This window comes from Mytilus californianus, unplaced genomic scaffold (genome assembly GCF_021869535.1).
Source record: "Mytilus californianus isolate M0D057914Y unplaced genomic scaffold, xbMytCali1.0.p SCAF_1, whole genome shotgun sequence".
Lineage (NCBI taxonomy): Eukaryota > Metazoa > Mollusca > Bivalvia > Mytilida > Mytilidae > Mytilus > Mytilus californianus.
In genome coordinates this window covers 11364468-11384441 of record NW_026262581.1, presented here as the reverse complement: position 1 = coordinate 11384441, position 19974 = coordinate 11364468, and the positions used below count along the sequence as shown (strand labels likewise).

At 31.2% G+C, this 19974-nt stretch overlaps 1 protein-coding gene across 12 annotated transcripts in view; it reads right to left on the bottom strand.

The window, feature by feature from the left end:
• Positions 1–19974, bottom strand: part of LOC127699199 (ankyrin repeat domain-containing protein 26-like) — a 111778-nt gene that overhangs the window by 19915 nt on the left and 71889 nt on the right. For 11 of the 12 annotated variants that reach the window (XM_052203063.1, XM_052203130.1, XM_052202994.1 and 8 more), the window contains 15 exons: positions 19572–19667; positions 16135–16374; positions 15350–15429; positions 10047–10188; positions 9517–9636; positions 8962–9008; positions 8441–8582; positions 7448–7636; positions 6640–6855; positions 6007–6126; positions 4904–4975; positions 3571–3597; positions 2731–2829; positions 2002–2052; positions 1059–1132 (listed from right to left, as the gene is read on the bottom strand). In XM_052203063.1, the coding sequence (XP_052059023.1) occupies positions 1059–1132; positions 2002–2052; positions 2731–2829; positions 3571–3597; positions 4904–4975; positions 6007–6126; positions 6640–6855; positions 7448–7636; positions 8441–8582; positions 8962–9008; positions 9517–9636; positions 10047–10188; positions 15350–15429; positions 16135–16374; positions 19572–19667 (1715 nt within the window). The remainder of the gene's footprint in view (positions 1–1058; positions 1133–2001; positions 2053–2730; positions 2830–3570; positions 3598–4903; positions 4976–6006; positions 6127–6639; positions 6856–7447; positions 7637–8440; positions 8583–8961; positions 9009–9516; positions 9637–10046; positions 10189–15349; positions 15430–16134; positions 16375–19571; positions 19668–19974) is intronic. The other variant, XM_052203055.1, reaches the window with a different exon arrangement.

Genomic DNA, 19974 nt, shown 5'->3' with positions numbered 1-19974 from the left:
GATAATAATTTACACATCCTGTTTGGTGTGTATCTCCTACCATATCATTATTATTTGCTTTTAAATATTAATCAGAAATAACCAACTTAAAATGGAAAATTTTAAAAGAAAAAAAAAAGGAAAAAAAGAAAAAAAAAGAAAAAAAAAAAATCCACCCCCAAATTTTTGAACCCCCCTTATAAATCATCACCCCCAAACTCAATCCCAGCCTTCCCTTTGTGGTATGGTACCTTGCAGTACAATTTCAGAGAGATCCATACACTTGAACACAAGTTATTGTCTGGAAACTAGAAAAATGCTTATTTTTGGCCCCTTTTTGGCCCCAAATTCCTAAACGTTTCGGGCAATTACCCCCAAACTCAATCCAAGCTTTCCCTTTGTGATATGGAACCTTGTAGTACAATTTCAAAAATATCCAAACACTTACACACACGTTATTGTCATGAAACTAGAAAAATGCTTGTTTTTTGCCCCTTTTTTGGCCCCTAATTCCTAAAATTTTGAGGCAATTACCCCCAAAATCAATTACAGCCTTTCCTTTGTGATATGGAACCTTGTGGTACAATGTCAGAGAGATCCATACACTTACACACAAGTTATTGTCTGGAAGTTACAAAAATGCTTATTTTTGGCCCCTAATTCCTTAACTGTTGGTACCATAACCCCCAAAATCAATCCCAACCTTCCTTTCGTGGTATTGAACCTTATGGTAAAATTTCATGGAGATCCATTCACTTAAACTAAAGTTAGAGTGCGAAAACCAATGTGTCTTCGGACGACGCCGGACGACGCCGACGACGACGCCAACGTCATACCAATATACGACCAAAAATTTTTTAATTTTTGCGGTCGTATAAAAAATCTTACATACATAAACAATTTCAAAAGTCATAACTGAATATGTCAGGAAAATACCCTGTCATCTAAAGAAAACAGACATACGTTTGTGAAACCCAAAATTTGAATAAATTCTAATAAATAGAGTGAGCAAAATTATCTTATCACTTAATTATCCTTAAATGTGTGCACAGTTTGCAGCTACTCAAACACAAACATACTTTTCTTGTTCTGCTTCCAGCTTGGTTTCAGCAATTTTCACTTTTTCTGTAGCTTTTCTTGCCTTTCTTCTTTCCTACAATAACAAAAGATTACATTTAATTTACAGCAAATCTACATCTTAAAACAAAGCAGTAGAATGTACAGTACATCCTAAATATCTTTAATAAATAATATAATATACTGTGCAAGCAAGGATTTTCTCATACTAATAGTTACACAGTGTGCTAGTGACCTAATACGATATATATGGGGTCAGTAAATTCCATATGGGGTGAGAGCGAAGCTTGAACCCCATGTGAAATTTACTGACCCCATATATATGGTATTAGTTCACAAGCATACTGTGTAACGAATTTATCTTACTGTCTATCTTAACATGTGACATTTATACTAGTGGTCTATCAAAGTGATCAAGTCTTCAATATAAAGAACCTACTTCCATTGGTCCATACAAAAACAAATGCCAACAATAACAACTTGTTAGCTTTTAATGTGTTTTCTGCATTTATTTCAAATATTCATCATCAATTTTCTTCGTCTGTTGTCCGGGCGAAATGTTTCAAATTTTTCCTCAATGTCGTGTAGTTTTTACAAAGGGACGTAACACCACTACTAACAGTGTATTAAAATAAACCATGCCTACTATCCCAATATGAAATATACACCACCGTCGCTTTTTTAACCAATGATATTCCTAGAACTGTAGGAGGTAAGATAAATATATATATATCTGACAAATTTGCAGAAATGAAATGTTAACCATTGTACTTCTTGCAAGTTATGATTTGAACATTATACATTTCAGGAATAACATTGCACAGTAACTATTTGAAAACATTTTGAATAAAAATATAAAAATAAGGTGATGTGGTATGATTGCCAATGAGACAAATGTCCCCCAGAGTTCAAATTACATGGATTTGTTTTTCACAAATGGCTTACCTCCTCTAAATGTGACAATGCTTCCTGTCTTTGTTTCTCATACTGTGAGACCTACAACACACAATACAATCATATATTTTACCCTAAAACCATTCAAGTATTTACCAGGTGTATTTGTATTAGGCAACTGGCAAAAGTGCCATTTTTCAAACTTTTGAATGAATTTAACATATATTTTGTCTGAAAAGCCACACCAAATTATTTGTTGTTTTTTTTTTCACTTATTTGCTTAAAATTTGGACAAGGCTTTTTATGGACTGATAATAATATCATTTTACATGAACTCTCAAATTATTAATAAACAGTCTTAAATATAATATGCCAAGGAAACAATATATTTTAAACTCAAAGAATGAATGTTTTATGGTATTAAAATTTCAGGAACAAGTGGGTCCAAAGAATACCAAATCAGTTTGGAGTGGCCCTATCCTATTTTACTAGATGTGTAAGAGATCATAACTGGCTGACAAATATTAACATATTGATCAATAAATAACATTTAGAATGCAAGTAGATGCTCAGATAATTTAATTAATCTATCATTTTCTAGCCTTAATCATTATGTATCAAAAATGAAACGTAAAATTCATGAGTTATAACAAATTAAATCATCATTTGATTAATGGCATAAGTTATATTTGAAAAATTGTAACTATCACTACTAACTACTAGTAAAAGAAAAAAAGAGCTCAAGAAATGAAGCAAAGTGAAGAAGATAGATAGACTCACCCTGAGACCAAGTTTAGAACGTGATATAACCTCTTTTTCCCAGAGTTCCTTGTTTTCTTCTGCTTCCTGTGTTAACAGTACCCGAGTGGTCACCTCATCCTATATAAACAAGCCACAGGAAAGATTGCTCAAAGATAGTAATGATAGTAAACACTCTGCAGCATGCAAGAATTATAGAGGAAAGCAAGCTAATCTATAATTTCTACTAAATGTTGACATGCAGCAAAAGACAATACCCAATATAGTGATTCCTGAACGCAGGACGGGTCCCCACATCCCATAACAAAAAAAGATTTGTTGAATAAAACAATATTTGTGACGTTTTAACCAAATCAATACTAATTTATTTGAAGAAATTATTTTCTTCATTTTCCAATATGAATAGGTTTCTTACAAATAAATATTCTTTTAGGTTAAATGGAATTATTCTTCCTAACTTCTAATGAAAAATGAGGTCAATCACTGGAATTGTGAGAATATTTTTAAAACTTAGTGAAATGAATTAATGATTTTGCCTATTGTTATTTGGAAATGGCAAATCCTTTAGGATAAGACAACACTATTTCAGTGGTAATGCTATCAAAATAAATGAAACAGCTATTGAGAAATAACTACACTAATGGACTGGAAGTCATGCTTAAGAGAGAAGCAAGTTAAAATGATGTGGTTTTAATTCAGATAAGCTCAAGGAGTAATTGGAATGAAGGATAAATCATAGACCCCATGCCATTACCACTATAGAAATAAAGCATGCATTTAGTTCTAGCTAATAAAAAGCAAGTATAAACCAGCCACCTATAGAAATCACTAAAGTTTACAAAATAAAATGCTCCCACTTACGTCCATGCTATTATCTGACTGAACATGCTGAAATAATAGTGTTATCTCCCTTTAAATGTGTTATTTACAACAATAATCAACCTTTACTGAATGAAAGAAATAATAAACATATGTGGGTACAGATTATATGTGGAACACTAGTTTCACCCTCTCACAACATCAACCCTTCAAGCTTTGGAAATGTTGCCTTATTTATGGGTTTTCTCTAGTGCTGGGTTTATTAACAAAGAAATTACTATTTATTTTTCATTACAATAAATACTTTTAATAGGAGTGTAGATCCTAAAAAGGGTTGGACCACTGTAGAGATGAACCAAAAATTATTTACCAAAAAATATTTTCTCAGTTATTGGGTACTTTACTTAATAGGAAAACATAACAATTCCATGAAATAAAGTACCCATAAAAAGAAACAAATTTCTCTTAAGCCTTGAAAATTAACAACACATCAATTGAATGAATTTAAAATTAAACAAAAATAACAGCCCTAAAGATCCCTTTAGTTTTGAGTTATGGTTCTACAGAAACACATTTCTTTATAGAAACATACAGGAACTCAGTAAAGGTTGAAGCATTGTGAATATATCAAAAATACATATGATTATTAATTACTACATCAATATATGTGTTACAAAATCATAATGATATTGTTTAAACATGATCAGAAATTATGTGTCATGTGTCAAAAAATGAATCCTACAGTTGTATAAACACACTGTGAAATATGCAAAAGATAAGTTTACATTTATAATTCTAGTCCACTAACAGATGGTTTCTTCAATAGTGCCTACAAAAATTACCCTATTACACTGTTTCTGGAAAATATCAATATCTTAATATACAGTATCATGTGCAATTTCAATACTCAAATACTTGTAACCAAGTTGAGGAGAGAAAAATAAATTGTGGACTTGACTGAAATATATCCAGTGATAAAAATCTCAATAAAAGTTTAATGATGCGGAAAATTGAGTCAAGATTTTTTTTCCAAGTCTCAAATATTTTGGTATTTGTCTGTTGTCAAGATGCATATTTTCATGCCAAGACTGGCATCATGTCAGAATACATTCCATCTGTGTTCACGGGTAAATAACATTACAGAAGGACTTGTAATTTCAAATATTTCCTGGTTTAAAAACAGCATGAAACATTAATATTGTATTGATCCATCTGTGGTTTTGTACATTTTTATGGCCTCGTCTGTAATGCTGAACATTTTGGCTTTGAATTGACAATACTTGGGGGTCAAGATAATTCTTATAGTATAAGTGAACAGTTTTCAGTGTTTTTTGACAATATTCTAAACACATGAACAAGGTTCTACAATTATTACCTCTCTCTTATCTTCTAACATATTATTTGCTGATTTCAGATTTGAACACAAGGCTTCCATACTACTTCGAACCTGAAAAATAAAAAATGCCATTTGGAGATTATTCCTACTAATATCTTTATAAATGGGACAGGTGTATGAAAGTTTTCTTGAAATTTTTCTAGGTTCAGATATAAAAGCAATCCCTTAACTATAGAAATAAAGATTATTCAGATTTATAACTGTTAATTTGTTGTTTCTTTTAAATTGATGAAATATTGAGCGATTGCTCTATAATGATATTACATTTAGTGTTTGTTAAAAAGGAGAATACTAATGCTAAGGTTGGAGAATAATGAAATAAAGGAGAAGGTCTGGTAAGGGCTAATTTCGGCCTAAAATTTGAAGTACATCTGATGAAAGATTTTTGAGATTTTTTAAACACTTAAGTGTCTACTTCAGTCGATTCAATTAGTTTATGTCAAAGATTTCAACTGATTTGGTCATTAAAAACGCTCAAATTCAAGCTCAAAAATGAAAAATCTATCAAATATTCCATTAAACGTCACTTTTCAGATGGGTTTTGTCTAAAATGGAAGTAGCCGCATTAGTGTTCAGTCTCAACATTTATATGTGTTATGTATTATCATTAGATACAACATATATTTAAATATCAAGACTGAACACAAATGCGGCCACTTCCATTTTAGACAAAAACCGTCTTAAAATTAGCACAAATGCTAAAATTGTGAAAATTTCAGTATTTTTGCATGACATAATGATGCTAGTACCTGATGCATGTCCATTGTATTGCCAAAAACAACCCATATTTATGTAACAAATTTATTTTACTTTCTTATAAATAGCTTAAAGTTTACATTTTAACAACTTTGTAAAAATCCTATATTTTGGGGCCAAAAATGGGTCTTACTGGGCCTACTCCTTTCCTGACCTACTTTTTATTTATCTAAAAAATTGGAGCATGATCAACACAGACCTGTAACATTTCATCAAGTTTAATTTATTGATGTCAACTTATTTGTGAGTATTAAAATTTTCATGCAAAAGATATTTCTATTTCAACCATTGAAATATTATGAAATTTGTGACATGCCATCACTTACTTTCTGTGAATCTTGCAAATCTTTCTGTAACTGTTCAACCCTTTGTCTCTCATGTTTAAGTTCAGCATCTAATCTGGCATTGTCTATCTGTATATGATGTAAAGTTCCCTCTAAATCCTGCTGTAATAATATAGTTCTTATTTCACATTTCTGTTTTTCAAAAGGCAAAAAACATACATAAACCTCAAAACTAACAGATTATGAATTAAAAATAAAAGTTATAACAATATATATAACTATTCTATTTTTGTTGAATTTAAATTATATGGCATCTATAATGAATTTGCAAATACATTGTTGTTGCAGGAATGGTGTCTACTTTTTATTGTTTTAACCTTTATCCAATTACACATATATATTCAACTGTGACCATTAAAAGATGCATTTAATATTATCTAAAGTAATATTTTGAATCATTAAAACATTACTTATGAGCAAAGCATTGAGGTTAATTTTCTTTAAAATATCCTACAAGCTATTCAATTAGTTAAGATTGCATGCATAGCCTATTTGTTGACTACTTTTTTGTATAATTAAAAATTTGTCATGTACACAGTATGGGTAATATAAGTAATTCCTTTCTGTTGAAAGTATACAAATAGACTCATGGTAAGTAATGTGTGATCTACTGACTCGGATCTTGTTTCCTTCATCCTGATTAAGGGATGTGTTCATCAGCTCAGCCCTAGCTTGGTCACGGACATTCTCAGCTTTCTTGACATGCTCTGTTATTTCAGTGACCCTGGTCTGTAATTCTAGACATTTTTGTTGTGCAGTCTCATATTTCTGTTGAGTCCTTTCTAGATCCATGGCAAGTTTATGTTTTTCTGAGTCTAGGTGTTCTTTAGCCTATTCAACAGTACATGTTTTTTGTAAGTATCTATTAACTAATTAAGCACATTCTATTTAATCTTGTGTGCAAATCTATAAATATTACTAAGTGCTCACATATAGTATAAGAATGCATATTAGCAAAACATCTAAAAATAGCTACACTACAAAAAGTAATTTTAAACCCTCATATCAAAGGAATTCTCTATAACTTTTCCCTGGTGGTCATACATGATTTAAATTTTCAGATTATCATTTCCCTCCTTAATTATTAAACTGCTATAAGGTAAAAAAATCATATACACACAGCTTAATATGTTCCCTTTTAAGTAAATGTTAAAAATTGACAACACCATGGAAGAGTTACAGTACATGCATCCCTAAGATAAATATCTTTGCAAAACTATTAGACTAAAATTCAAACAGAGATCTACTTGATGAAAAAAACGCTAAATGTTTTAATCCATCTTTCTATGTCAATTTAAAAAATTACAACAATGCTTTATGTCAAAGCCAAGATTAAGTTTAATTTTTGAAAGTTAATGTAGCATTGTACAAGTAGGCAGTTTAGCAAAATATATAGTTATGAAACATGCAACTTATCCGTTACCTTACTGCTAACTTCATGTGAGGCTTCAGCTACAGATAATTTTTTAAACATATCTGTATATTCCCTGTTCAGTCGCTGATTATCTTGTTCCAAGTTACCCCTTCTTCCTTCCAAGCTTCTGTTTTCATCCTTTAGCTTTGTCACTTGTTCTGAGAGACTTGAGTTTCTTTCTTCCAGATTTAAACGAGCCTTAGTTGGAAAGGAAACATGTTTTAATAAATCAAGAAGGGCCAATGGAAGTTTCCCTTCACTTAACCTTGCTACACTATTACTACAACTTAGTTTTACAAAACAGATTTAGTATTCTACCTTTACCAAACCATAAAAGTTAAAACTGTCAAATTTCACAAAAAACATACCTGAAGTTCTGGGTACTTCTGGAAAATCTGTTTTAATATTGATAAAACTGACTTTGTTATTCCATATTTTGTTACAGGATCTTATTCCAAATTAAGCTTTCTTACTTTCTAAAACTTCAGTAACTACTAGCCCAACTCAAAGTTTTATTTCCTTGGTTAAGGGTTTTCCATTAGAATGGATATGGCATGGTAGGAAGAAACTTTAAAAAAAAAACTGTCTAAATTTTTAAAAACAAAAAGTATTTTTGGGTAGCTGTATCACAAGCTGCAGCTCAGATGTTCTATAACAGCTGTTCAATCTTAACTTTCCTTTGAGTGCAAAATAATAACAATGTCACAATTATCTCTTTTTCTATTTTAAAATATATATTTGTGGTGGTGTAACTGTAACAAAAATAGGAATAGAATGACTTCAGGACTGTCAGAATAAATTTCATTTCAACCTTATGCTTTGTAATAGTTGAGGTTCAACTGAGTACCTTTGACCTAGACGCATTAAATTTCTGTTATAATGCTATAAGCCTCATAATTTATACAATATTCAAGGGATATCAAGAAAAGCTATAAAACACTAATAGGTAACAGGCAATTGTTAATCTGAAAATTACTTCAAAATTCTGTGTTTGCTACTCACCTTTTCGTTCTCAGTTTTGAGAGAAGCTAGCATGCTAGTAAACTTCTCATGTGCATCTTCCCCTGATCTATCACTCAGCACATGTTGTAAAGATTCTAGCTGTTGTTTAAGTGTTAGATTTTCATGTTGGAAACCTGTAACCCTGCAAATAAAAACATATATTACACTGACAAGTGAGTCTGGGTGAGGACGACACTACCCATAAAGTTATAGATTTATACCCTCGTTTTAATGCCTGCATTTTATGTTGGAAAGCTGATGTCGTGTTAAAATCAAATGTGAAAAACAGGAATGTCAAGATACCCTTGTGCATGCTAAAAAATCTTTCTGTACTCAGATAAAATGGTCAAATTTAATGTCTGTAAAATATCATTTTTGTTGGAAACACATATTTAAAACTACAGAACAGGGAAAATTATCTTTTCTGACAAAATGATGTAGATTTATATGTTTAAATGTGATAATTATTCACCAAGTCAGGTCACTTCAATACAGTACTAAAGAACACAAGGAAAACTTACTTTTCTTGTAGACCTTCTACTTTGGTCTGGAGCTTCGAATTATGCTCCTGAAAAATAAATGTGAGATAAATCATCATTGTGAAATTATTTCTTTTCAATGAAACTGAAAGTTCACATGGAAAACAGATGACATTTATCTTCTCTCGCTAGAACACATAGAAAGATTACAAAATCAATAGAAATAATACAGTTTTTCTATCTGAGGGCAAAATGGCCTTAGCCATAATTGGCACAAATTTTTGGAATTTTTTGTTTTCAATGCTCTTCAACTAAATTTGGCCTTCCATCTATTTTGATGATAGTGTCACTAATGAGTCTTATGTAGATAAAACACAACTCAAGTATATTGAATTATAATTATAACCCTTGTATCATAATGACTTTTTAGGAAAAATTTACAAAACTAATGTAACTTATGAAAGACATTTGTATGAAATGTTTGATTGTCAAGGAAAAAAAAGCAAAAAAAAAACCCAATCACATTAAACACAATTTCTATTAATTTCAGGACAAACAAGAACAATACTAATTGCATATTTCAATTTTCTGTAATACCTTTTCTAATTTATAGTTCTGGTCGTAATTATCCTGGGCGGATTTATAGTATTCTAGATCTTTCTGACATTGCTGTAACTGGTTAGTTCTCTCTAACAGGGAAGTATTGGCAACATGTAACTGTAAAAAAGAATACAAATTATATGTTTAATGTAAAACTGCCATAGGTTATAGATACCAAAATTAAAATTCCCAGACATTGATTGAACTGTCCAATATACAGGATACGTTATTGCTGTATGTATGTTAGTATTAATGTACGGGAAAAAATTGTTTAACATAAGTACCCTCAAACATTACACTTTTTTTCAGTTCATGGTTTATTGCAAAGCAAATTTTTAAAATATGTTCAGAATTTAAAGTTATGATGATGGTTAATAATTTCACCTGTTCTATTATTCCTTGCATTTCACTTTTAGCCAAATAAAATGCACAGACTTACTAGAAAATAACTTTAATGGGTATACTGTTTCTATAGATTTTCAAATTGAATTGCTTTATCTTTTATTTCTGCCTTTAAAGCTACTAACCTCATTTTCTACAGAGTTTAATTTGGCTTCTAGACTAGATAATCTATGTAACAGAGTTTGCTGTTGGTCCTTTAGTAATGTATTATCTTTCTGACTGTTTTCTAACTGCTTTGTCCATTCTTCCTTCTCGTACTGTAACCTCCTACAGATGCAAGATCAGATGAAAAAATTAAGAATAAAATGCTTCGCTGGGCGCAGCTTGATACGACCGCGGAGGTCGAACCCTGAACAGTTGGGGCAAGTATGGACACAACATTCAAGCTTGATACAGCTCTGAATTTGGATTGTGATTAAATATTTGACACAGCATAGGTTTCTGACACAGAAAGAATGTGGTCTAAGAACTTGATTTTTTTTAATTTACCTATTATGGTCCAATGTCCAAAATCAAAATACATGGTTAGATTCAGCATATCAAAGAACCCCATATATTCAATTTTTGTTGAAATCAAACTAAGTTTAATTTTGGACCCCAACTTGGACCAACTTGAAAACTGGGCCCATAATCAAAAATCTAAACACATGTTTAGATTCAGCATATCAAAGAACCCCAAGAATTCAATTTTTGTTAAAATCAAACTAAGTTTAATTTTGGACCTTTCGGACCTTAATGTAGACCAATTTAAAAAACGGGACCCAAAATTAAAAATCTAAAAACACGGTTAGATTTGGCATATCAAAGAACTCCAATAATTCAGTTTTTGATGAAATCAAACAAAGTTTAATTTTGGACCCTTTTGACCTCAATATGAACCAATTTGATAGCGGGCCCACAAATAAAAAATCTAAATACATGGTTAGATTCAGCATATCAAAGAACCCCACATATTCAATTTTTGTTGAAATCAAACAAAGTTTAATTTTGGACCCCAATTTGGACCAACTTGAAAACTGGGCCAAAAATCTAAAATCTAAATACATGTTTAGATTCAGCATATCAAAGAACCCTATATATTCAATTTTTGTTGAAATCAAACAAAGTTTAATTTTGGACCCCAACTTGGACCAACTTGAAAACTGGGCCCATAATCAAAAATCTAAACACATGTTTAGATTCAGCATATCAAAGAACCCCAAGAATTCAATTTTTGTTAAAATCAAACTAAGTTTAATTTTGGACCCTTTGGACCTTAATGTTGACCAATTTAAAAAACAGGACCCAAAATTAAAAATCTAAATACACGGTTAGATTTGGCATATCAAAGAACCCCAATACTTCAATTTTTGATGAAATCAAACGAAGTTTAATTTTGGACCCTTTTGACCTCAATATGAACCAATTTGATAGCGGGGTCCACAAATAAAAAATCTAAATACATGGTTAGATTCAGCATATCAAAGAACCCCATATATTCAATTTTTGTTGAAATCAAACAAAGTTTAATTTTGGACCCCAATTTGGACCAACTTGAAAACTGGGCCAAAAATCAAAAATCCAAATACATGTTTAGATTCAGCATATCCAAGAAACCCATATATTCAATTTTTGTTAAAATCAAACAAAGTTTAATTTTGGACCCTTTGGAGGTGGCACGGTAGTATTTCCTGGCCCATAAGGGATAATGATAGCCTTTTTAGGATTTTCACCACTTTCTAGCACTGCGAAAAATTCTACATACACAGTTAACTGAAGTACTTTCATTATACTAATCAGAAATAAATTTGAATATGTATCATGACCGTTTACTTTTTTTGCTATTTTTAAAAACCTAAGGCCACTAGTGCTTTTAGGTCTTTTATCATGCAGTGAAAACAAAATTTAAAAAAATTCTCAAAAATTCATTTTCACCTGTTTGTAAAATTATTTCATATTTTTCTACACCTGATTCATCCCTCAGTTTGGGAAAGTATGTTCAGTTGATACTGTATTTTTAGTCCAATCATAATGTTCAGATACATTGACTTAAGTAGGGTACACAAAAGAGCAACCTAAATTCTGGAATGCAAATACTACCGTGCTACCTTAACCAAGACATTACAAACTTTAAATCTGTCATGACACCTATGATGCATAGACTTCTTACTAGGAAACATATTACAATAAAGAATACTAGTCTTCACTTATTTCTTACCAAAAAAAAATTAAAAAGTATACCCCTACCCCAGCTGGCAGATTTTCACTTTTTTTCATCTGAACATTTTTACTTAAGGAGTGAACAAAACCCAAATATATGTTGTTTCAAATCAACACAGAAGTAAACCATGGTGATTCAGGAGGAATTATTGGATTGCCAACTCTATTTATAGTTAATCTGACTGAAAGAAACAGTTTAAGCACCAAATCATGAAAACTGATAGTAAAGTCCATTCCACATTTTACAGCATGCCTTACATTCCTTTAAGCATTTCCAGATTATGAAGGCAATATAACAAGACTCTTTAGATGGCAGTTTACTATTATTCAAAGATCTTTTTGACAATACATGTACTAGAATATATCTTTAAGTTGACTCATTGTCTATTTCTCATGTATGCATTCAGTTAAATTATGTTCCCTTACATAATCAATTTAGCTTTATTGTGCTTTTCAGGGTCAGAAAATCAAATAAATTAATGACATTTGCATGGAAAATGAATAAACTATTTAATCTTGCTGATATACAATCATAATCACATTCTTTGTCCAAAAAATTGTCTTGTCAATGTAAAGAAACCCCTAATGCTATCTCTATTTCAGCTAAATATGAGGGCTAAATGAATAAGTAAGGATCCCTTAACCACTTACTAGTTCCAAAAAAGCTCTTTACTGGTGTCATGTTACCACAGAACTACAAATTAAACCTGAAGAAAACTAGTATAGCTGTACTTGTGTGGAAAAAAATAAAAAATTATGCACTTTATTACGGTGAAAATTATAGGAGGTACAGGCGACTAAAATATGTCGCGTCTCAAATTCCAGTTGTTGCACAAGTGTCAGACACTGCGAAAAGTTAAAACTAAACTTTATAATTAAAAATGTATTGCAAGTTACTTAAAAATAAAGAAATTTTACTTTCTAGGTAAATATTAACATTATTACCCACAGATCAGGCAAAATTTGCTGAATCAGCAATTTTCACTCCCAGGGGTGAAATTTAAGGGCTGTTTTTATTCTAGTTGCCCTTAATCAACTTTTTATTGATAAACTTACAAATTGCATAGGTAAAACAAATACCTTTATTGATTTTGTGTAAACATATATATCCCAGTTAAGGTGGCACGGTAGTATTTCCTGGCCCATAAGGGATAATGATAGCCTTTTTAGGATTTTCACCACTTTCTAGCACTGCGAAAAATTCTACATACACAGTTAACTGAAGTACTTTCATTATACTAATCAGAAATAAATTTGAATATGTATCATGACCGTTTACTTTTTTTGCTATTTTTAAAAACCTAAGGCCACTAGTGCTTTTAGGTCTTTTATCATGCAGTGAATACAAAATTTAAAAAAATTCTCAAAAATTCATTTTCACCTGTTTGTAAAATTATTTCATATTTTTCTACACCTGATTCATCCCTCAGTTTGGGAAAGTATGTTCAGTTGATACTGTATTTTTAGTCCAATCACACTGTTCAGATACATTGACCTAAGTAGGGTACACAAAAGAGCAACCTAAATTCTGGAATGCAAATACTACCGTGCTACCTGGACCTTAATGTAGACCAATTTGAAAACTGGACCCAAAATTAAAAATCTAAATACACGGTTAGATTCGGCATAACAAATAAATAAATGTGGTCAAAGATTTTACAAATCTAATGCGCCATACTGTGCAATTAAAGATTACTTCTTGAAATTTTTCAATATTTGAAATTTGAAAAAAAAATAATATTTGAAGAATAATTCTTTTTAATTTCTGAAATCTGAAATGAGAAAAAATTGACCCCCCCACAATTCCTTTTTACCCCCCCCCCCCCCTTTTTTCCCCCAAAAAATTCTTTCCCTCAAGATATGGTCATAATCTCAATTCAAATTTCCAATGGAGTTTGCAACCATAATTACCCATTTAAATTTACCATAGTGCTAACTTACTCTATTTTATAATAGAATTTAAAATATAGTGTCAAATCTTTCATATGGATTTTTTTGTAAAAAAAAAAGATGCAACATTTGCAGATATTTTTACTGGTCTTCCTTTATAAATATGCATTTCTTTAAACATAATTTAAAAGCAGTGTAAGGGAAGTAACCAAAACGTTGTTACCTCCCTTACACTGTTTTAAATTATCTTAATTGTTCATTAACCATTACTTTATACATAATTTAAAAGCAGTGTAAGGGAGATAATTTCAATGATGTATTTGATTTATCTCCCTTACACTGCTTTACATTATGTTTTGTACTAAAGTATTTGTCCATTAAACAGGACAACCTTGTTTTTCCCCCTTTTTTGCCCCTAATTCCTAAACGGTTTGAGCCATAACCCCCCAAAGCAAATCCTAACCATACCTTTGTGGTATGGAAACTTGTAGTATAATTTCAGAGAGATCCATACACCGTACCACAGTTATTGTCTGGAAACTAGAAAATGCTTATTTTTGGCCCCTTTTTGGCCCCTAATTCCTTAACTGTTGGTACCATAACCCCCAAAATCAATCCCCACCTTCCTTTTGTGGTATTGAACCTTATGGTAAAATTTCAAAGCGATCCATTTACTTAAACTAAAGTTAGAGTTCGAAAACCAATGTGTCCTCGGACGACGACGCCGACGTCATACCAATATACGACCGCAAAAAATTTTTGCGGTCGTATAAAAACAATGTCAGAGCAAATTTAGCTTCCTGAATAATGCTAAACCTGGATGAAAGATTTTGGTTCCCTATTAATATGATTTAAATTATGAATGTAAAACAACTATAAAATGCTTGCATGACAATAAATACCATTTAAAAATTTTTTTAAAAATGTCTTACTGTTAACTTACAATAATACACAAGCCTTCATTTTCTTCCATATACAAATCACCAATTTTACTTACACATATAAATTTCTTCCGGTTTTCAATAGTTTAATGTAAACAACTTTATCTTACATGTTTAGAGAAAATTCTGAAGTATTTTCATAAAGGCACTTGAAAGGTGTAAATGACTTCAACAAGACAATAAACAAGTCAACTTCAAGTGGTTAACGGACTGAAATACATTTTTTTAAGATAACAGTCCTACACCAATACCATGATTATTTCAACTTAAAATTCCATTGAATATTCAATGTGGAAAAACAGTACTTGTCGAAATATATGACTGGTACTTTGTCAAACATAAGAGTGTTGAAAGGTAAAATGGAAATAATAGAATGAATAAAGTACAATTCAACATACCTCTCTACTTCACTCCTAGCCTGCTCTGCCTTGTCAACCTCCCAACTACTACTCTGTAATCTGGTCTTCAATGATTCAAGCTTAAATATTGAACAAAATGACTGTAGTTTTTCTACTTCTGTGGATTCATTCTGATTTGTGGGATACCATATTTCGTGGATTTTTTTAACATAGCAAAACCACCAATTTAAATGTTCCACAAAATACACATTTTCTACAGGCTTGTATTCAACCTTTGGCCAAATCATGAAATCAAATATCAAAGAAAATGCAGGTTTTCTATAATTCATGAATATTGGTATAAAGGAAAATAATAGAATCCACAATAAACTGTTATTTCAATGAAATATGGTGTTGGACTTAGAATTTGAACGTAAAGGAGTGTATGATTTAAAAGTACAAAAGTAAATAAATGGATTTTTTTCCAAGCTATTCATTCTTGATTAGCTGTCATGTCAGTTTTCATAGCCATTTCCCTGGTTCTCTCCAAGAATGACATGGATCAGTACTGAACTTCAAGTTGACAGAATTTTTGTCAGATGTTTTATCCAATGAATGCATACAATAAATTAATGAAGGATATTACCTCTGGTCACATGTGATATGATGTAAACATAATGCTATAAAAAAATCATAAATTACCAGCAAGCAATAGGAAGAAGTGTTAATGATCAAAACATCTAAATACAAATTTTTCTGAAATAATTTTTTTAGTTCCGAATTGTCTTAAATGATAAAACAGTTGGTTTGCCTGTAAGTATATACTCATGATATGTATGACCTACCTCAGCGTCCACTTTTTCTTTAGATGCTCTCTCTTTCTCATACTGAGAATTGATAATGGTTATTTCTGTGTTCAGATTACTGACTTGTAAACTATGTGCCATTGTGGCCTTCGTCAGAGCATCTTCTGTCATTTTATTCTCATTCTTCAGGTCCTCAATCCTACCCTGAAGTTCCTCACTTTCACCAGACATCATAGAAGCTTCATCACGTCTTCTTTTTCTTTCCTTCTCTAATTCACTCTATAAATGAATATGCTTTCAATATTATACTAAATCAACTGAAAAAAGTTTTCAGATTTTATTTAACTTTTGCAAACCAGAATTCAGTTCCACAGAGGATAACTATAAAATTGTAATAAGCTTAGTTAACTCTAGCATTTTGAAAACTCTTTATAGTTTCTCCATTTTAATCATGCAGATACAAACATCCAAACGGACACCATCTATGGAGGCATTAAAATGGTTATACTATTTCTTTCCTACCCTATCACAGAATTTGAATTAAAATAATTCATGTCTTAACATGGGTATTATTATTATCTAAAACATTATATTATCTGTGCTAATTCACCCACAATTGTCTTCCATGAATTATTTCTTTGACCTATTAAGGGCTCTGTAAATTATTGAAAAAAATAGTAATGGGAATATTCACAATCACAAACAGCATCAACTAATAACAATAAAAGTTTCATGTACAAAAATTGTCATATTTTTTATAATGACTTCAGATGTGAATGCCTACAAATCCTGATACAGTACGCACAGAGAGTTTGTAATTGCGAACTCTAATCACGGATTTCGGAGTGTAGCGGTGTCACACCGCGTATCACGGATTATACTCCCAATTTCCTCCAAAGATTCTCTCCCAACACAGCGTGGCTGTTAATTGGTTTATTGCCCATCGGATGTACTGAAAATTAATGACGCGTGACAACATAATCGGATTAGCCAGATGTATTACCTTTGTACATTTAATCGATCTTGATTGCACCTGTGTGCTTTAAAACACGGTATTAAAATTTCCTTTCTTTGACAGATAAAAATGTGACATTTTCATTCAAAATAAGATAATTATTCTTGTATTTATTTGCCCCATGTCATTGTCATTTGAAATAAAACGTACAAACGTATAAAAATACGAATAAAATACTTATTTTGTATTTTTATTATAGTCTGGTCAGGTCATAATTTTTGTTTTTTCAACAAAGACGATTTTACTACAAAAAAAATGAATCTTTTATGACCTAGTCAGTGAGCAATATCCGGTTCATTAATTGTTCAATATATAAATATCAACTGGCTTAAAACAAAATGATGTTTTTATGGTAATTTGTCCAATCTAAACCCAAGAGTTAATTTATTGGATCAACAAGTGAACTCTGTTACTTTCAATTTATTTTGCAATGTAAAATATTATGTTTCACTACCTCGGTAGATTACCGACTTGAAATATTTGAACTCAGAAAGGAAACTGTAAAGTGACAACTCTGTTGAACGAAGGGAAAACGTTTTGTATGCAATGTGCCCTATATTCATAAAAACACAACACTGAGAGACATTCCCCGCCCAGACACAACACAATAATCACAACCCAATTTAATTATATGAAGAAAAAAAATCATGTCTTGTTTATCTCTGTTATGATCTGTTATTGATCCTTTATTATTTAAAATGAAATTGGATGGGCGCAATCCGTATTTTACTGCTCGTTAAAAGTCCTTGGCGAAATTTAAAAAAGAAGTATTTCAACAATTAATACTATAGAATATTTAAATGAAATTATATCGTGTTCTACAAGAAAGAAATATGTGAAAAAAATGTGGATCGGATTTTTACAATCTACACATTTTCACAGAGGATCTCTACCAACGCCCAACAGGAACTGAACGACATGCATCCTGTTTTCATCTACCATTTATGTATATTGTTGACCATGGACGTATAAATAATGTCCAGGTTTATGTCCTGTGTTGACTGAGAAACGTAAAATTAAAAGGCTGGTGTTCGTTTATTCAGAAAAGGATTATATTTTAGATTCCGGTTAACCAATTGTAAAAGGACCTTCTAGAGCCTCAATCTTAAGGCATACAAATGTCAATCATTCCAAAGCAAATTTAAACCCCGAATGAATTTTCCCACGGTCATCCAGAAAGGTCACCTGAGTTTACTGTTACGTGATAATATTTCCCACCAAATAAAAATCTCGTGGACAAAATTGATGTCACTATTTTTAGCATTCAATATTGTGAGCGAAGTCAAGTTCAAAGTTCAACCACGGACTGTTGATCACTGAGATGTGTATCGTCTTCCCACGGCAATTAATTTCTTTTAAAAAATTTAAAACTCACTGTCCTTTATACAACACACAAGTTTACATTCATTGTGCGTAAATGAATATTATGCAACGACGAGTTGAAGCAGCTATAGAAGTATTCCTGTTGTAGCCGAAATGTAATATTATTTATCCTAAAGTAATGCTAGCAAATCATAAAGAGAAAATGCCGTAGACTTATTAAGCATAACGAATGGTGAATAGTATTTTCTTTTTCACTTGCATATACAAATTTTGAGACACGTAATTTTCTTTAAACTGCTCACATTTATATTCAGCGTTAGTTTCCGTTTATTTTTACGCAAGTATGTCTCTTTTCGTAAATAAAATAATTTACCGATGAACTTAAACAAGGTCAAAATCAAGTATAGTTTTTGTTATAAAACTTTAATGCAATTGAAAGAATTAACAACAACATTCTGCTTTTAAATCTTTAATTTGTTTCAAGCAATTATGTAATCGTAAAATGAAAATGGCATGGACTTATTAGCATAACGAATAGTGAATAATATTTTCTTTTTTACTTGTATACAAAACTTTGAGACATGTAATTTTCATTTAAACTGCCCACATTTATTCAGCGTAAGTCTCCGTTTATTTTTACACAAGTATATCTCTTTTGTAAATTAAATATTAATTTACTGACCAGAAAAAAAAACGAGGTAAAAATCAAATATAGTTTTTTTTTAATAAAACTATTTTTAAATGTACAGTGTAATTGAAAGAATTAACAACAAAGTTTTGCTTTTATATCTTTTATTTGTTTCAAGCAATCAGAAATATAACTGATTATCAATAGACAGGAAATACAATTGTTTAATTACATAAGTAATCTCACATACCTTGACTGTCGCGTGCCGGTATAGATCAGAAGGATTAGGGCAATTAATTACCTGGTGTGACACCGCGTCACACCGGACTGGGAGAGATGTCGCTAATACAATAAACAAAAGGTAGCGAATTTACGCGGGAGTCTGAGGGAATACTCCCAAATTTCTCCGAGAACTTAGGGAGGGATGTCGGAGTTTCCTGGTGTCACACCAAGAAAAAACTTGGTGTTCGGAGTTTGGGAAGCCTGTCGCGAAATTTGTACTTTAAATACCTTAAGTGCAGTGAGTTCAGCCCTGAGTATACTCAGAGAGTCATGGGCATGTTTTCTGTCCTCATCAGCAACCTCCAACTGATTTTCAGCATCAAACTGGAAAAACATCAAAAGATATGCCTTAAACCTTAAAACAATTATTCTTAGACTAAATTTCTTAACCTATATTCAATTTAACTTACTACCGGGTATTTTCAATAATTGGTTTCAAAATAGTAATAAAACCTTCTGTTTTTTTGTGAATTATACAGTGAAAAATATATGTCACAAGTCGTTTACAGCTACAAAATTAAATAAATAACGTGCTGGTTTGAAGATTTCTAGCTGATAGTTTCTTGGTACAGTAGAAAATAATATTTAATTGGAATGAAAGTCCAGGAGAAAATTCAAAGATTTCCTATTC